The sequence below is a fragment of the Gobio gobio genome (genome assembly GCF_949357685.1).
Source record: "Gobio gobio genome assembly, chromosome: 21".
In the NCBI taxonomy this organism is placed as follows: Eukaryota; Metazoa; Chordata; class Actinopteri; order Cypriniformes; family Gobionidae; genus Gobio; species Gobio gobio.
Genome location: NC_137117.1, coordinates 24209729 through 24225371, shown reverse-complemented (window position 1 = coordinate 24225371; position 15643 = coordinate 24209729). Strand labels below are relative to the sequence as shown.

At 36.7% G+C, this 15643-nt stretch overlaps 2 protein-coding genes across 5 annotated transcripts in view; both read left to right on the top strand.

Moving 5' to 3' along the window:
• The first annotated feature begins 972 nt into the window (after positions 1–972).
• casp9 (caspase 9, apoptosis-related cysteine peptidase) lies at positions 973–7194 on the top strand. 4 transcript variants are annotated; one of them, XM_079803414.1, is made up of 11 exons: positions 973–1031; positions 1240–1301; positions 1698–1896; positions 2045–2149; positions 3017–3063; positions 3941–4117; positions 4223–4312; positions 4568–4715; positions 5001–5189; positions 5288–5397; positions 5886–7194. In XM_079803414.1, the coding sequence occupies exons 2-11, from the start codon at positions 1284–1286 to the stop codon at positions 5991–5993; spliced, it is 1191 nt and encodes a 396-aa protein (XP_079659540.1). In that variant the 5' UTR covers positions 973–1031; positions 1240–1283; the 3' UTR covers positions 5994–7194. The 4 variants fall into 4 exon arrangements, with proteins under 4 accessions (XP_079659540.1, XP_079659539.1, XP_079659538.1 ...); XM_079803413.1 differs by having other exon boundaries at positions 1208–1301; XM_079803412.1 differs by having other exon boundaries at positions 1200–1301.
• arhgap4a (Rho GTPase activating protein 4a) overlaps positions 7163–15643 on the top strand; it is a 22243-nt gene continuing 13762 nt past the window's right edge. The window contains exons 1-10 of the mRNA XM_079803390.1: positions 7163–7354; positions 9176–9265; positions 9531–9702; positions 10403–10565; positions 10823–10885; positions 10993–11103; positions 13249–13377; positions 14805–15026; positions 15097–15198; positions 15352–15540. Of these exons, the coding sequence (XP_079659516.1) occupies positions 9199–9265; positions 9531–9702; positions 10403–10565; positions 10823–10885; positions 10993–11103; positions 13249–13377; positions 14805–15026; positions 15097–15198; positions 15352–15540 (1218 nt within the window). The 5' untranslated portion in view covers positions 7163–7354; positions 9176–9198. The remainder of the gene's footprint in view (positions 7355–9175; positions 9266–9530; positions 9703–10402; positions 10566–10822; positions 10886–10992; positions 11104–13248; positions 13378–14804; positions 15027–15096; positions 15199–15351; positions 15541–15643) is intronic.

Below are 15643 nucleotides of genomic sequence, written 5' to 3'. Positions count from 1 at the left end.
CATCCCACATTGTTGCATTTTGAATAATGTCATCTTGTTGGCTCTTGCATGTTTGTTGAAACCCAACACAATTGCTTGCAAGATGCCTCATTTGGGGGTCTTAACCAGGAATCAGGATGTGCTTGATGTGCATTTATTCACAACTGCATTTGATCTCTGCATTAGATATGATCATATAAAACAACAAAAACACTGGCCTTTCACTAAATCTGCTGCCTTTTGCTGCTTAAATCATGTATTTAATTGGAGGATGAGGATTTAAATAACTTGCAACATTCACTGCCTTTGCCAGTAGCTGAGAGTTCTGTAACTAGTATTTACTAGCATGATTGACATTGCATAGAATATTTCCAAAGCAGCACACACACACACACACACACACACACACACTGACTGAATAGAGAAATAATAGAATAAAAAAAAGATGCCAGAATAGTTGCAAAAAAGTATTTAAAAATATAAATATTTATGCCAGAATAAACAAGATGCCAGAATAGTTGCAAAAAAGTATTTAAAATATACATATTATTTTTAAAAACAATGTAATGTTATAATGACAGTAATTTTATTTTTCAATCACATGATGAAAAATGATGCACAAAAAAAGACGAAAATATGGGTTAGAATAGTAAAGACACTGCTTCACTATTAATATAATAACATTACGTACTCTTATACTTTAACAATTACACAAAGCACTACAGTATTGTTTAATGTTATGTATAAATTGGAAATTGCATTTTACGTAGGCTATATGGAACTTCCCCACTAATATTTTTTAGCTGTTTCTTTTTCTATTCCATAGACATGGAAATTATATCCCCTCCATCTAGTTAGAAAATTAGGAAGAAACTAAATGTAGTTTTCTAGTCCACAGAAATTACAGAAAGTATATGAGTAATCTATTTTCGAGTTGAAACGTTTCAGTTTCACCGTCTTCTTTTGTAAACACCTGCCCTTCCCAGAGACAATGACGTCATCGCCGGCATGATGTAAACAAGGAAGAGAATTGAAGCGCCGAGCGAGGAGAGGTTTGTTTTGTGTTGATTAAAAGCAAATTCAACTAATTTCAAGCAATCTATTTTTTACGCATTTACTGTATATCACTTCAACAAAATAATTAACAAAAAACCCGTCATAAACACTTTAAATACAGAATCATTGCAAGAATGGACACTAAACACAGGCTGATTCTTCAGCGGCACAGGCGTAATCTAGTCACGGCATTAAATCCTGCAGACATCTGCGATGGGCTTTTGTCAAAGGGGATCTTCACCCAGGACATGATCGAGGAAATACAGGTAACGTTAATAGTGATGTCTTTGTTCTCATAGAGAAAACTGGGACGGGATTGTGAAAGTTTACACGCGGTCTTAAAGGAACAGTAACTTACACCAATAAATTACAATTTATGTTATTTGCTCAGTCACCCTCATTAAACCAGTATAATTTTAGTTCTTCTGTGGAACACAAAACGAAATGTTAAGTAAAAAGAAAGTACCAATCATCATTCACTTTCATTTCTGATTTTTACATTTAATTCAAACTGCGCTGCATCAGACAGTATGTTCACTTGTTAATATGTGCAATGTTTCGTTTCCAGATATGAAGGTAAGCCGATATGACTGTCCATTCATGTGTGAGTAGTTCTGTTATTGCAAATCTGCGAATGTGAAACGTTATTTTTCTCCTAACAGAACAAGCCAACCAGACGAGACAAAGCCAGGCAACTGGTGACAGACCTGGAGATGAGAGGGAATCAAGCTTTCCCAGCCTTCGTGGAGTGCCTGCGTGAGACTGGCCAGCATGATCTTGCAGAACTCCTTCAAAGTGGAGATGGTGCTCATCTGCCTCTTCCCATCCCAGTACAGCCTTCACCGATCCCTCTGCCAGTCCGTAAGTGTTACTTCCATAATACAGTGGAATATAAAACACCCTACCCATGATCCTCTTGAAATGTGTCTGTAACTAGCACTATGAAGTATATTAAAAGAAAGCACAAGTTATATAGAGATATCTTGTCTGATCTTATGATTCAATGCAGAGGATCCAACATATACTGAAAAGCCAGACAGACCTGATCTCACTCCTCCAGTAGTACTACCATTGAGACCAGTAGTCCTGCCTGTGCCCAAGCCTATTAGCCCACGTAAGTCACTGTTATGTAAAACAGCTTCCTACATTGTAGTTTTAATTCTCAATAAATGTTAATTTTCATCTCTTTAATAATATACATTTAAAAATGACAAAGTCTTGTAATATTGCTGTATTTCTTGTGATTTATCCATGCACATCATTATTTTTTTTACGATTCATGAGGGCAGGACAACCTGTCACATGATGAGACGCAGCAATAAAGTGCAACAAAAGATTCAAATAATTGTTTAACGATAACTTATAAACCTTAAAAGACAGCCCTGTGCAGAAAATTCCACCAATTAGAGTCGCCACAAGCATAATGTGCCAAAAAAGCTCTTTAGCTCCTCCCACCCATGTATGGATATATTGAAATATGCTATAAACTTAAAATATATAGTTTTTATATATCTATATTTTTAAATGAGTAGTTTTAGATATCTCCATGGTTTTTCATTTGATTATGCTGTTTGCAGTGCTTCATGGGATTGTAGTTCTTTTACTCACTAAAGCTGTTAAGTACACCATCTTGTACATTTGTATTTTTGTCCGATTTTTAAATACTTCTTACTTCAAATCAAAGTTTGTAATGTTATGTTTCACCTTGTAGCTGATTGGCTTGCTTCATGGCTTATAACGCTTTAACAAAGGTTTTTTTAAATCCTTGTGGGATAAATAAATGGAAAAAATACTTCCAGAACCAAATCCACTGAAAGAGTGGGTGGGCACTGTTGAACTCAGCATTCCAACGATCCAATCAATTACCGATGGACAAAATCAAATCCTGCGCTACATTTTTTTTTCTTGTTTGAGAAGGTGTTTCACTATTGCAACTTCTGTTTCATGCTGACTTAAACTTTGGATTTATGCATGTCCACAGCTTCTGAAAGGATGAGACAAAACAGGCCGAGACGTGACAGTATACAGGTAATCATGTTCACTAATTATTGAGTACAAGTGTTTTTAGGTCCTCAAATTAAATGTACAGTAGTGTATCACGGTTTCCACAAAAATATTTTTAATAGTAATTTATAATTTTAATAGTTTATATTTCTATTTCTTTATATATATATATATATATATATATATATATATATATATATATATATATATATATATATATATATATATATATATATATATATACACACATTTTCATATTTTACTACAATTTACACTACTGTTCAAAAATTTGGGGTCAGTTAGTTTGGATTAATGGCTGCTGAAAATTCATCAGAAATTAAAAACAGTTAAAAATATGTAGGAGACATAGTTTTGATATTGTAATAATGTTTCTGTTTTTACTGTATTTTTATCAAATAATTTATTCAGCCTTGGTGAGTATAAGAGGCTTCTTTTAAAAATATAAAAAAATCTTACAGACCCCAAACGTTTTAGTACAATAGTGTATATTAAAATTGTATATTTGCCTATCATGGCACATGAACCATTTTGTTACTCTGAAATAAGTAAGACTCAATTAATGTTACTAATAATAATGCATTTGAGTTGGTTCTAAATGTTCATTTAAAATAAAAAAATAAAAAAGAAAGCTTATGGATGAATCATGATATCTGCATATTTGTGTTCACATAAGTTTTTAGTGTTTTCATTTTAAAACTTATATCATAAAAATGAAAGATTTTTCATCCTAAGCAACTGGCAGGGAACACAGGGAACATCCTTGTGGAATAACATGGAAATAGTTCGGTTCACAAGCTTAATAAAGTTCTTGAGTTGAGACTGAAGTGTTTGCACAGATTGCACCATTGCACCAAACACCCATTCTTTATTTTTTGTACAGTGCTACAAGATGGATGCCCGTCCGTGTGGGATCTGCCTGATCATAAACAATGTAGATTTTGAGCCAGCCTCTGAACTAAAAGACCGAAAGGGTTCCAACATTGACTGTGACAAGATGGAGAAACGATTTAAAGCTCTCAACTTTGAGGTTATTGTGAAAAGGAACTTGAAAAACAAAGTAAGCACAGTATTTCCTCTTCTTCTTATTGTAAACACAGCTGTAAGACAAATGTCTGCCTGTCCTCAATACATTTTAAAGAAACATTTGTGCTCCTCTCTGTAGTATATAAAACATGAGATGTCATCTTTAGCGAAGAGGGATCATTCTGCGTATGACTGCTGTGTGGTGATCATCCTTTCACATGGTACTGAGGTAAAATAAGTTGTGTATGTATATATATATATATTTATATACATATATATAAAAAAGAGGATATATGCTATATTTGCTTTTACGCTTATGCAGACTTTTAGTTGCTCAACATAGAAGTACAACCTCACTTTTGTTTGCATGAGCATTTTTATTTGCTTCCTCATTTTGTAAAACACCATCATGCTATCCCATTACAAAAAGATTAGTTCTGTTTTCTCATTCTACTCTGGTGCTCGACATTTCTCTCATGTTTAGGCAACCCACAATCGTTTCCCTGGAGCGGTTCATGGTGTTGATGGACCAGCTGTCCCAGTTCAGATAATCACAAACTACCTCAATGGCCAGAACTGTCCTTCCCTGCAGGGCAAGCCCAAGCTGTTCTTCATCCAGGCCTGTGGAGGAGGTGGGCATCTCAGAATCTCAGATCTTTACCGTTGTTCAGTGAATTGTCATGTTTGAAATCTAGCCATTTCAATGGAAATCCACACAATTGGGAATTTCGCAATGAGTTCAAGTTGACCAACAAAAAGTGGCTTGGACATTGCACATTTTTCTCCATAAATTTCACCAGAATTTTAACAAAATAATGGGATCGCACCTAAACACGACCCAAGGTTTATAAATTGAATGTTTCTTAGTGGGCTGCAGTTTTTCACATTATGCAAACTTCTTTTGTGTGCACCTGTAGGTGAGAAGGACACAGGTTTTGAGGTTTCTCCAGATGAGGCGGAACCGTCTTTGGGTGGGATAGATGACCAGATGGATGCCATTCCCATGTCCTCCAGCAGTGACTCTCTCAGCACGTCTGATGAACTTGATGCTCGGGCCACTTTGCCCACTCCCAGTGACATCCTGGTGTCCTACTCAACCTTTCCAGGTCTGTGTTTTGGTCAGGTTGTGCCTTAAACTTCAGAAAAACAAACCTTTTAATTGTGAAACACAAATGGCTGATCTACATGCTAATGTATTTTGCAGGCTATGTCTCTTGGAGGGACACACAAGCCGGCTCCTGGTATGTGGAGAATCTCGATCTAGTGCTTGAGGAAAATGTTGCCACAGATGATCTGGTTACCATGCTGATGATGGTACGTATTTGTCCCGTAAAGCTTCTTAAAACTTTTTAGATTCACTTGACAGAGGCAGCCACTGATAGATGCAATAAATGTCCTCAAAATTGGAAAAAAAATAACAAACCAACCTCCATAACATTCTGCTATATAACGACACTAAACAAGAACTAAAAGCGCTTTGAGTACCCAGAAAAGCGCTATATAAATGTAATGAATTATTATTATTATTAACTATAGTCAACTCTTCAAAATGCAGTACATGCATTTCTAGTTGAAGTACAATTTGCACTGGTTACATACATTTTTTTTTCTAACATTAGATTTGCGTCTTGTGTCCATGGGGTTAAAAAAGTGTAAAATGTTAAAGTTTTAAAATATTTTAGCAAAAATGTTGATGTAAATAAAATGTTCAATTGGGTTTGTCTGTCCAGCAAAAATAATTATATTGTAATATTAATTAAATAAGGTAATATAATATAAATGAAATAATCTGTTTTCTTTAGGTAAATAATGCTGTCTCCCAAATATCTGCCAAAGGCCTGTATAAACAAATGCCCGGATCTTTCAACTTCCTTCGAAAACTTCTCTACTTTCAGCCTTCACAGTCATGATGGCTTGAAGATCTGCAGTATGTTTTTGAATGCTGCCTTCCATTAGAAAACTATGTACACTATTCCATTGTACTTGTGATGTGACACAAACATATTTGCTGTTTTTTACATCATAAACTGAACCATGTGATCAGAACATTTGACTGGAGTTCTTGTTTTTAACATATTTTTATTTTTCATTTAGCGAGCATTCAAAAGGCACATTTCAGAAATATAAACCATTAATAACTAGTATTAATACTATTATTAATAACTATTATTGTTAATTTTATAAGTGCAATTTGATTATTTTTCTAGTGTAGTTTGATGCAGGACAATAGACTTTAGTGCACTTGTTGTTCAGTTGGGGTATTGGAAAGTGGTTAACGGTCACACCATGTTCTCAAGAAATTGCCCAATTGCATACTGTGCATCTTTTGAATAAAAAAAAAAAGTCAGATTAGTAGAAATATGAAATGAAAATGATAGTTGTATAGTAATGACACTAATACAATGCCAAACAGACTTATTTTGATTTCTCACAAGAAATAGATGAAGCATCAAGGAGAGGAAGGAAATGAATAGGTCCTCACACACTAACACCGAGAAAACACAGATGATAGCAAATGAGCTGTGACTTTGTCTCTGAGAACTATTGCAACTTGGTTGGTAATAGACTCCATCTGTTGCAAAAAACTGAACATAACTGTTTTTATTTCCTTTTGTGTTTTATACCTGTGGGTAGATTCAATAAATAGGAACAATCCATCTGCACGAGTGAACAAAAAGGACGTGTGCAATGCAATCTGATCCATGCAAGCTGCTTCTCCTTCTGTTAGAGGAAAACTGAAAGGTCATAATGCTTGTTTTAGGGTCATAGGAGCCACTTTAGAGGCTAATTTTCAAATTGTTTTCAGCTTTTTATGTTTGTCTTACCAACCTCAGTTGCTATTATCAACCTGTGTGGGCAGATCTTGGAAACTGCCGTTTACTTTCAGAATGACATCCATTTTTAAGATGTCCAAACAAGCAGGCACAAACAGCTTTAACTGTAACGTGCCACCCCGAATAAAGCCGGTCAAATACAGTAAATAGTAGCTTGAATCCAAAGTGAAAAGATGGTGTTTGTGAAAGTGAGAAGGCACAGTGAGGGAGGAGGGGCCAATAAGGTGAGGTTTTACTCTGCATTCAGTACACTCATTGTCTGTCAGCACACAGTAACCGAGTGAGGAAGGAGAACAACTACCTTGTCTTTTTCTGTATCTCACTGTGTTTAAGTGCAAGGGAAAAAGGAAGTTTTTCAGTGATAATATAACAGAGTGGGAGTTGTTTAAGAGGATATATTGAAAATGCCAATGTGAACACCAGCAGGTATTACTAAGGTAAGAGTTGTGTCTTCTTTTACAAAATAACGTGGTATTGCACAGATGCTTTTTTCTGTAAGATTTGATTGTGCTTTTGTAGTTGGTATTTTGCATGTTACTTTTGGTTAAAAATATGTAACAATGTCATTTTAGTAATGCATATTACAAACATATGTTCTTAAACTTTTTTTAAAAGAATATTTCGTTTTAAACTAAGGCAGCAAGAGTAAATAGAGATAAATCATATGTCACGAAAATGTATCGCTTATTGTTGGGAAGCAGGCATTAATAGATGTGAAAGCAATTCTTTTGGTGAACGTTTGGCTACTTTCATGAGATGTAAATGGGGAAGTTTCTGTGAAGAATGATAGAAGGAGAGAGTCTGAGGGGGTGGTCTGTCGTCATGACTCATGGTGAGAATGTACTCCTGCTGTCTGATTTGCTCTTAACACAGGAAGTCTGCTACCTTCCCCTTTTTTGACACCCTACAAGTGCAATTTGTTCACTAAAACTGAACAGTACACTATACATCCACTGTACTGGAGGTCATGGCATGCCAATGACCGCTGACACATGTAAATTGAGGACACTCTTTTGCAGGAGGTTACAATGAGAAGACAAGCATTGTCTTATTGTAGAAATTACACACACACACATACACACACACGCATATATATATAATTTGTCAGTTTGTTTTTAAATCAGAATATATTATCCAAGACATTTTAGTATGATGTTAAATACTGAGAACCTTATTGTGAATTAATAGGATAGATTCTCAGTTCTTATATACTTATTGTACAACATGGTTTATTGTCTTATTTGTGGTATTGTATAAGTAGGTAGACAATTAAAGTTGAGTGATTATCATAGTCCAAATTATCTTAAAGTCAAAGCAATTTGAGTATGGATTTGATCTTGTGATTGATCTTGGAGCTAAATGGATTACATGAGAATATGAATAATGCCTATATGTCCACATTAAAAGTCAGTTCTGTTTGTTTCTTTGGGTTGTGTAGATGTAATATTGTTCAAGTCGAAATGTATAAATAAATTGTTCAGCCATGAAACTCTATTCACGTTCTAATTGGTTTGTTCAATGTAACGTTCTCAGCCAAATTAATCTCTGCGCGATGTAAAAATGTTCATTCTAGCCCTCCGCCTCCCCAGCACCACCTTAGCCTCTGACGTCATGCTCATGGACCGTTGGCTAAACGTATGATGCATATGGCACATTTACCTGGAAACACTTCAGGAGTTTCAAAGTCGTCATCTGATTTCTACAGTATGTACGCGAGACGTGTATTTTGCGTTCTTTAACGGTCTGCCTGAAAACAAATGCTGTGATGTCAAACTCCGTCGTGGAAGAAGAATGCCGTTGTGTTTACAACTGTGACAATGAGCGTTTACCACGATCGACTAAACACTGAATTTTCTAAAGTATGTGAAGTTCGCGGCTCCATTGTTGCAGTAAACTTGAACAACGTTCATGAATTAATTATTTATAGATGCACAACGACTTGACATTTTCACGCCCATAAACATGACACGGAACAAAACGAGCTGAGATTGGTTGCGTTACATGTCAGTCAAAGTCCTCTTGGGCGGTTTTTGACCAATGAAAGCTGCCGTCAGTCTGAAGGTCTGGCTACACGAGAATACCACCTGCCTAGATCTGCTACAGGGGTCTCCCTCTTTCTAGCAGCATCAGCTGCATGTTTCCATTCATTTAGCAGAAGCAAGTCGTTCCCAAGAGTTGTCATGACTGAACAAAAAGCATACATTGCCAATGAAAATGTTTTTCAAGTATATATCTTCAAAATTGCATGTTCAAAGCAGAATTTCACCTATTTGGAGCTACAATGTCATCCCACGTCAAACTGAGGAGGGACAGAGTGGTGACGGCGGACTATGACACACAGATTAAAGGTAATGGATGTTCAAACACTGAATGCCCAATAAGCATTCTGAGGAATAGAAAGTGGAACCCAACTAATTGCTTTCCAATGAGATGAAATCTGCTGATCAGTTTCTGCTGCAAGTTTTGCAAGCACTTCCACCATCACAAGACAGATAACCAATCCGTATTGCCTCCTATCTTTGTGAAACTAACATGTTCTAGTAAATTGTTATTTGACACATGTAACAAAGAGGAACTCTATAAATATAATTGCTCTCTCTTTCTCTTCTCTAGAGGTGCGTTTGCAGCTGGCGGAGCAGTTGAGGATATTTGACAGTGAGGTTGAGCAGAAGAGTCAGGTGTTTCAAGATCTGATTGATTATTTGCGCAGACGAGGCGAGATCGAGGGAGAGTACGCCCGCTCACTGGACAAGCTTTGTGACAGGTTCTCCTCTAGAACCAGGAAGTGAGGATACACAATACATAACATTTTTATCAACCTATGAATTAATTCTGTACAAACTTATGCCACCCTTAAAAACATTGTAAGAGCAATTTATTTTAAAGAAAGATAGCCAAAGCACTTTTTCAAGCAAAAATGTCACATTGATCAAAAGTTTGGAGTCAGTGAGAATGTTTTTATGAGCATTTATTTGATCATTAATACAGTGAAAACAGTAATATTGTTACATTTTGTTATAATTTAAAGTATCTCTTTAACTCTGTTTTAATATATTTTAAAATGTAATCTATTACTGTGATGGCAAACTTAACTTTCATCATAATTCCTCCAGTCTTCATTGTCACATGATCCATCAGAAATTATTGTAATATGCTGATTTGTCGCTCCAAAAAGATTTCTTATCAATGTTGAAAACAGTTGTGCTGCTTAATATTTTTTGTGGAAGCCATCTTACATCTTTCAGGTTCCTTTGATGAATAGTAAGTTCAAAAGAACAGCATTTATTTGAGTTTTTTTTTTTTTTTAACAATGTAAAGATTTTTGTAAATCTTTACTGTCACTTTTGATCCTTGTTGATTAAATAATATTAATGTCATTAAAAAAACTTACTGACTTCAAATTTTTAAGTGTTTCTAAACTGATACTGTGCACACAGATTGCTGTGGTTTAGGAACTTGATAGTTTTTATTCTTATCGCCCTCAGGAAGGAGCCTAGCCATCAGTCAGTGGTTAACTGCTGGCAGGTGTTGTTGACACAAACACGTCAGGAGAGCAGAGATCACAGTCTCTTGAGTGACAGCTACATCAACACTCTGCCTCAGCAGCTTTCACACTGTGTTGAACATGCCCAACGCCTGGCCAAACGGGTACACACCCACCATCTCACTGACACACACATAAACATTTTTACATCCTTCCACATTTGCAGACATGAACACCCACACATTACAAGACTTGAAGGAGCATGCATGCCCCACAGTACATGTGGCTTCCTTTGCACTTTGCAGACACCCACAGAAACAACACCTTTGGCATAGTCACCGGCCACACTCCTGACGTTTTAATACAATGTTACTAAAACAATAATTTACCTGTCTCTTTTTTCATTATTTATATTTTTCAGAGCAGGGACATTTGCACCCAGTTACAGGATGGACTTCTTAAGGTCACCACAGAACTGCATACAGTGAGTTTAACATCTCATCAAGCCATGTTTTTGTTTCAGAATCAATTGTAAACATGCATTTACAGTTAATGGATTGCAAATCTCATTTCTATGTTTGTGAAAATCAGACCTTGAAGACATATTACCAGTACTATACTGAGTTCCAAAAGGAAGCAGTCAGACTGGAGGAAAAGCAAAAACAAAGTGCTTCTAAAAAGATGGACCGACAAATAGAGAAAGTATATCTTCCTTTTTTTAATACTGAATGAATGGATGTGAATGAAATGGTTATAATTAAAGATATATCTAAGGTTCAATACAAGTTAAGCTCAATCAACAGCAAAAAAAAAATAAAAAAAGGAATTTCCACTTCTTCCTTCTTTAAAAAAGGACAACGCATCTTTTCTGTGTAAATTTATGCCCAACAGCTTTGTTGCCATTACAACTTAATGCCTAAAACCCTAAACCAATCATAAATGATAGAACTTTACAGCTCAAATAATGCGCAAGTTTTAACAGAAGAATTAAAGGGTTAGTTCACCCAAGACCTTCGTTCATCTTCGGAACACAAATGATATTTTTTATGAAATCGGAGAGCTCTCTGACCCCTCTATAGACAGCAATTTAAGTAACACTTTTTTTTTATTACTTTTTTAATTTAATTAATTACATTGTCAGACTCTTACACTGTTCACGTAGTGTAAACAGTACAGCACTTACAGAATGCCGGCTTATCATTGGCCGATGCTGTTCATGTGAGCACCACGACGCATGCGCACGAGTCATTCTGCCGTAGAACTAGGAAGCACTGCACTGTTTACACCATAGATATCCATAATAAAGGCTAGATGTCTCGTCCGCGCTGCTGGCCAATGGAGGTCGACGTCCGCACCTGGCGGCCATCTTGTCACAGGCAGCTCGCTCACTCGTAACATTGTTTTCATGGGTGCGTGCACTTTTTAAATAACCATAACTTGCTCAATTTTCTACCGATTTTCAAACTGTTTGGTTTGTTATAAACGTCAGAGATGTAGTTATGACACTGCATACTTATGAAAAATTATTCATAATTTGTTCAAGCATCCATAATTATAGCCACGTTAATAACGTTTTTAAGAAACCAAACCATTTGTAAATCCGTCAAGATTTCAGTGAGATAAGAGTATTTGTGTTCATGCAGATCACTCGCCTTACATCAGGTACCACAGAGCCCTGCCTGTGACAAGATGGCCGCCGGTGATGACGTTAGAGACTCCGCCGTAAGACATCTAGCCTTTATTATGGATATCTATGGTTTACACTGAGTCAGCAGCGTAAGAGTCTGACACAGGCTTTTTTTGCGTGCAAAACGTACTCTTGTCTCTTCATGAAATTAAGGTTGAACCACTGGAGTCACGTGGACAAGTTTAACGATTTCTTTACTACCTTTTTGGGCCTTGAAAGTGTTAATTAAATAGGTGTCTATGAAGGGGTCAGAGAGATCTCGGATTTCATCCAAAATATCTTAAAATATCTGTGATCCGAAGATGAACGAAGGTCTTACAGGTTTGAAATGACATGCGGGTGAGTAATTAATGGCAGAATTTCCATTTTTGGGTGGGCTAATCCTTTAATGTTAATATTTTTATAAAATGATAAGCTTCCCATTTCAAATACTCCAAAAATCGTCCCCACTAACAAGTACGTCCATTGTAAGTAAGGTTTTTTTTATTTTTATGTTGGCATGAAATGTAAGTTGTAATAGTCTTTTCATCCCTATTGTGATGTACATTACAGTATATCGGAGTGAAATGGCTTCTCGAACAAAACAAAATGCAGGGTGGGACTTTTGTCCATCAGGAATTGATTGGATTATTGGATGGTTGTGGTTTGCTATTGCTGTGATCTCATGTGAGTGACAGGTTGTCCCACCCTCGTGCCAGTAAACACATCATCAGAGATATATTTTTAAAAAAATTGTTTTAAATAAATGTTCACAGATAAATTATTTATAATAAATACTGCAATATTAATTTTTTTTTAAAAAACTTGATCGATTTTGATTTCAGTGAGGCTTTAAAGAAAAGTAGATTTTTGTGTGTGTGTCTGTGTGTGTTAATCATCCTAATGCCACAAATGCTGTTGACTTGAGCTTAACTTGTATCGAATGTAGTACAAAATCAAAAGAACAATAGCATATTTGAGTGTTTTGCCTACATGCACAAGGGCAGCATCCTCCTCTGTGCAGTGATGTGGGGAGAGTGTTCTCTGCATGTGATTGTGCCAGATTGTAAAGCAGAGTGTTTGGTTATTGTGGTTAAGTAGTGCAACGTACCGAATGTGTGTGGATAAATGTTTGTTCCAGTAACTTCTTGAGGTTACATTTCACCTTTATGTGTGCATAGAGGCAAAGTAAAGTTCAAGAAATTCAGCTTAAGTGCACAAAAGCCCGCAATGACTACCTGCTCAACTTGGCTGCGGCAAATGCATGCTTGAAAAAATACTACCTTCAGGATCTCTCCACTCTCATAGATGTGAGTATCTTTATATTAACTCCACAGTACTGAAACAGCGTTAGTTAAGGTCACTAATGACTTGTTAATGGCTTCTGATTCTGGTCGTCTGTCCTTACTGATTCTTCTTGATCTTAGTGCCGCTTTTGACACTATAGATCATTCCATTTTAATCACCCGTTTACAGACTGTCTTTGGAGTTTCTGAAACTGCATTACAGTGGTTTAGGTCCTACCTCTCTGATCGCAAGCAATTTGTTGTGATGGGTGATTACAAGTCTGAGGTCGGTGTAGTGCACTCTGGTGTCCCCCAGGGATCAGTTTTGGGCCCTTTACTTTTTAATATTTACATCTTTCCACTTGGCCAACTTTTACGAACTCTCGGTCTTAACTTTCACTTTTATGCCGATGACACTCAGATTTATATACATTCAAAACCTGATGTCAATATGCCCGTGTCTTTTCTTTCTCAATGTTTTGCTGAGATTAGAAAATGGATGTCTGAAAATTTTCTCTGTCTAAACAGTGACAAAACTGAAGTAATGCTCATTGGTTCACCTCATCAATTGCGTAAAGCAGAGTCCATAACCTTAAGTGTGGATGGCTCTGATTTACAATTTCAAACTAAACTGAAAAATCTGGGGGTGATATTTGATGCCAACTTAACATTTGACCATCAGGTTCGTAACACAGTAAAAGCATCATTTTTTCATCTGAAAAACATTGCAAAAATACGTCCAATGTTGACTTTCTCTGTGGCAGAACAGTTAATCAACACTTTTGTTTTTTCACGTATTGATTACTGTAATGCATTGCTGGCTGGAGTTTCTAAAGCTACCCTGAGCAAATTACAGTTGGTACAAAATTCAGCTGCTAGAATTCTATCTAGGACCAGTGCAAGGGAGCATATCACTCCAATCCTTGAAAAATTGCACTGGCTACCTGTTAGTTTTCGTATTGATTTTAAAATTCTAATGCTCACGTATAAGGCCTTGAATAATTTGGCCCCTCAATATTTGTGTGAGCTTTTAACCCTCTATACGCCAACACGTGCTCTACGCTCCTCTGAAGCTGGTCTTTTAAATGTCCAAACAACACGGCTGAAAACTATGGGTGATCGGGCTTTTTCTTCTTTGGCTCCTAAGTTGTGGAATTCCCTGCCCTCTGAGATTAGGAATGCAGAATCCCTTAGTGTTTTTAAATCTTTACTTAAAACATATTATTTTAGGATAGCTTTTATGTGATTCATTTGTCTATTTTGTTTATTTTTTACTGCCTGCAATGTTATGTGTTTTTTAATTCATATTTTTATGTAAAGTGCTTTGAGATGTAACATTTAAAGGCGCTATATAAAATAAAGTTTATTATTATTATTATTATTATCTATATGATCAGGTTTCCCTACTGAGCAGGCATAATTCAACCTCTCATTGCATGCCCTCCTCTCAGTGCTGCGATCTGGGTTACCACCAGTCCATTTCCAAGGTGTTCCGTTTCTACCTGAGCAGTCGCCAATGGGCCCAGCAGAATTTGAGCTCTGGGCTGCAGCAGCTGGACACAACTGTCTCAGAGCTGAACCAGAACCAGGACAGAGACACTCTCATGCAGGCCAACATCTCAGCCTTTTGCCTGCCCCTGCGCTTTCAGTACCAACCCTACGAAGGCGACCAGGTACTGCGTGATAAAATGTCTAAGTGTAAAAATGTGACGTTGCTTATGTACTGTGTGTGTCCTCTTTGAGGTGGTTGAAGTATCTGCAAAGTGTGAGATGATGAGCGAGCTGGTGACTCGCTTCCAACAGCTGCAGTCTAGGCTGTCTTCAGTCAGCATGGAGGTTGAGGAGGTACACAAACCCCACAGAATCACACAAATCATTATTATGTAGCACTACTGTCAAATGACAGGATAGATGTTGTGATATTTGGATGAATAAATACTGGATGAGTACTCTTTATAAGTCTGGTTCATCTAAAATACATTTAAAAAAATATTGCAGTCCAGCAAATTACTTCAGTCAGCTCAATATTCCATGCTGGATGGCATCATTGAGGACACCTTTGGATCCACCCCAGACTTTCCCATCAGCCCATCAACACCAGAGGGGAACAGTGATGTTTCAGCCAGTAAGACCAATCAGCTGAAGCGCAGAGCCAGCCTTCCGGACACAGAGAGTTTGTACTTCACGGTAATCAAAACAAATGATTAGTTATTTAGAACTTCCTGTTCACCAAAGAATCCTGAAAAAAATGTATCATGATTTCCACAAAAAAATAATAAGCAGCACAACT

Coding starts and splice junctions, on each gene's coding strand:
- casp9 (XM_079803411.1), top strand. CDS start 1,170: ATGGACACTAAACACAGGCTGATTCTTCAGCGGCACAGGCGTAATCTA. Junction 5,190..5,287: donor GTCCTACTCAACCTTTCCAG/GTCTGTGTTTTG, acceptor TGTATTTTGCAG/GCTATGTCTCTTGGAGGGAC. Junction 5,398..5,885: donor TGGTTACCATGCTGATGATG/GTACGTATTTGT, acceptor TGTTTTCTTTAG/GTAAATAATGCTGTCTCCCA.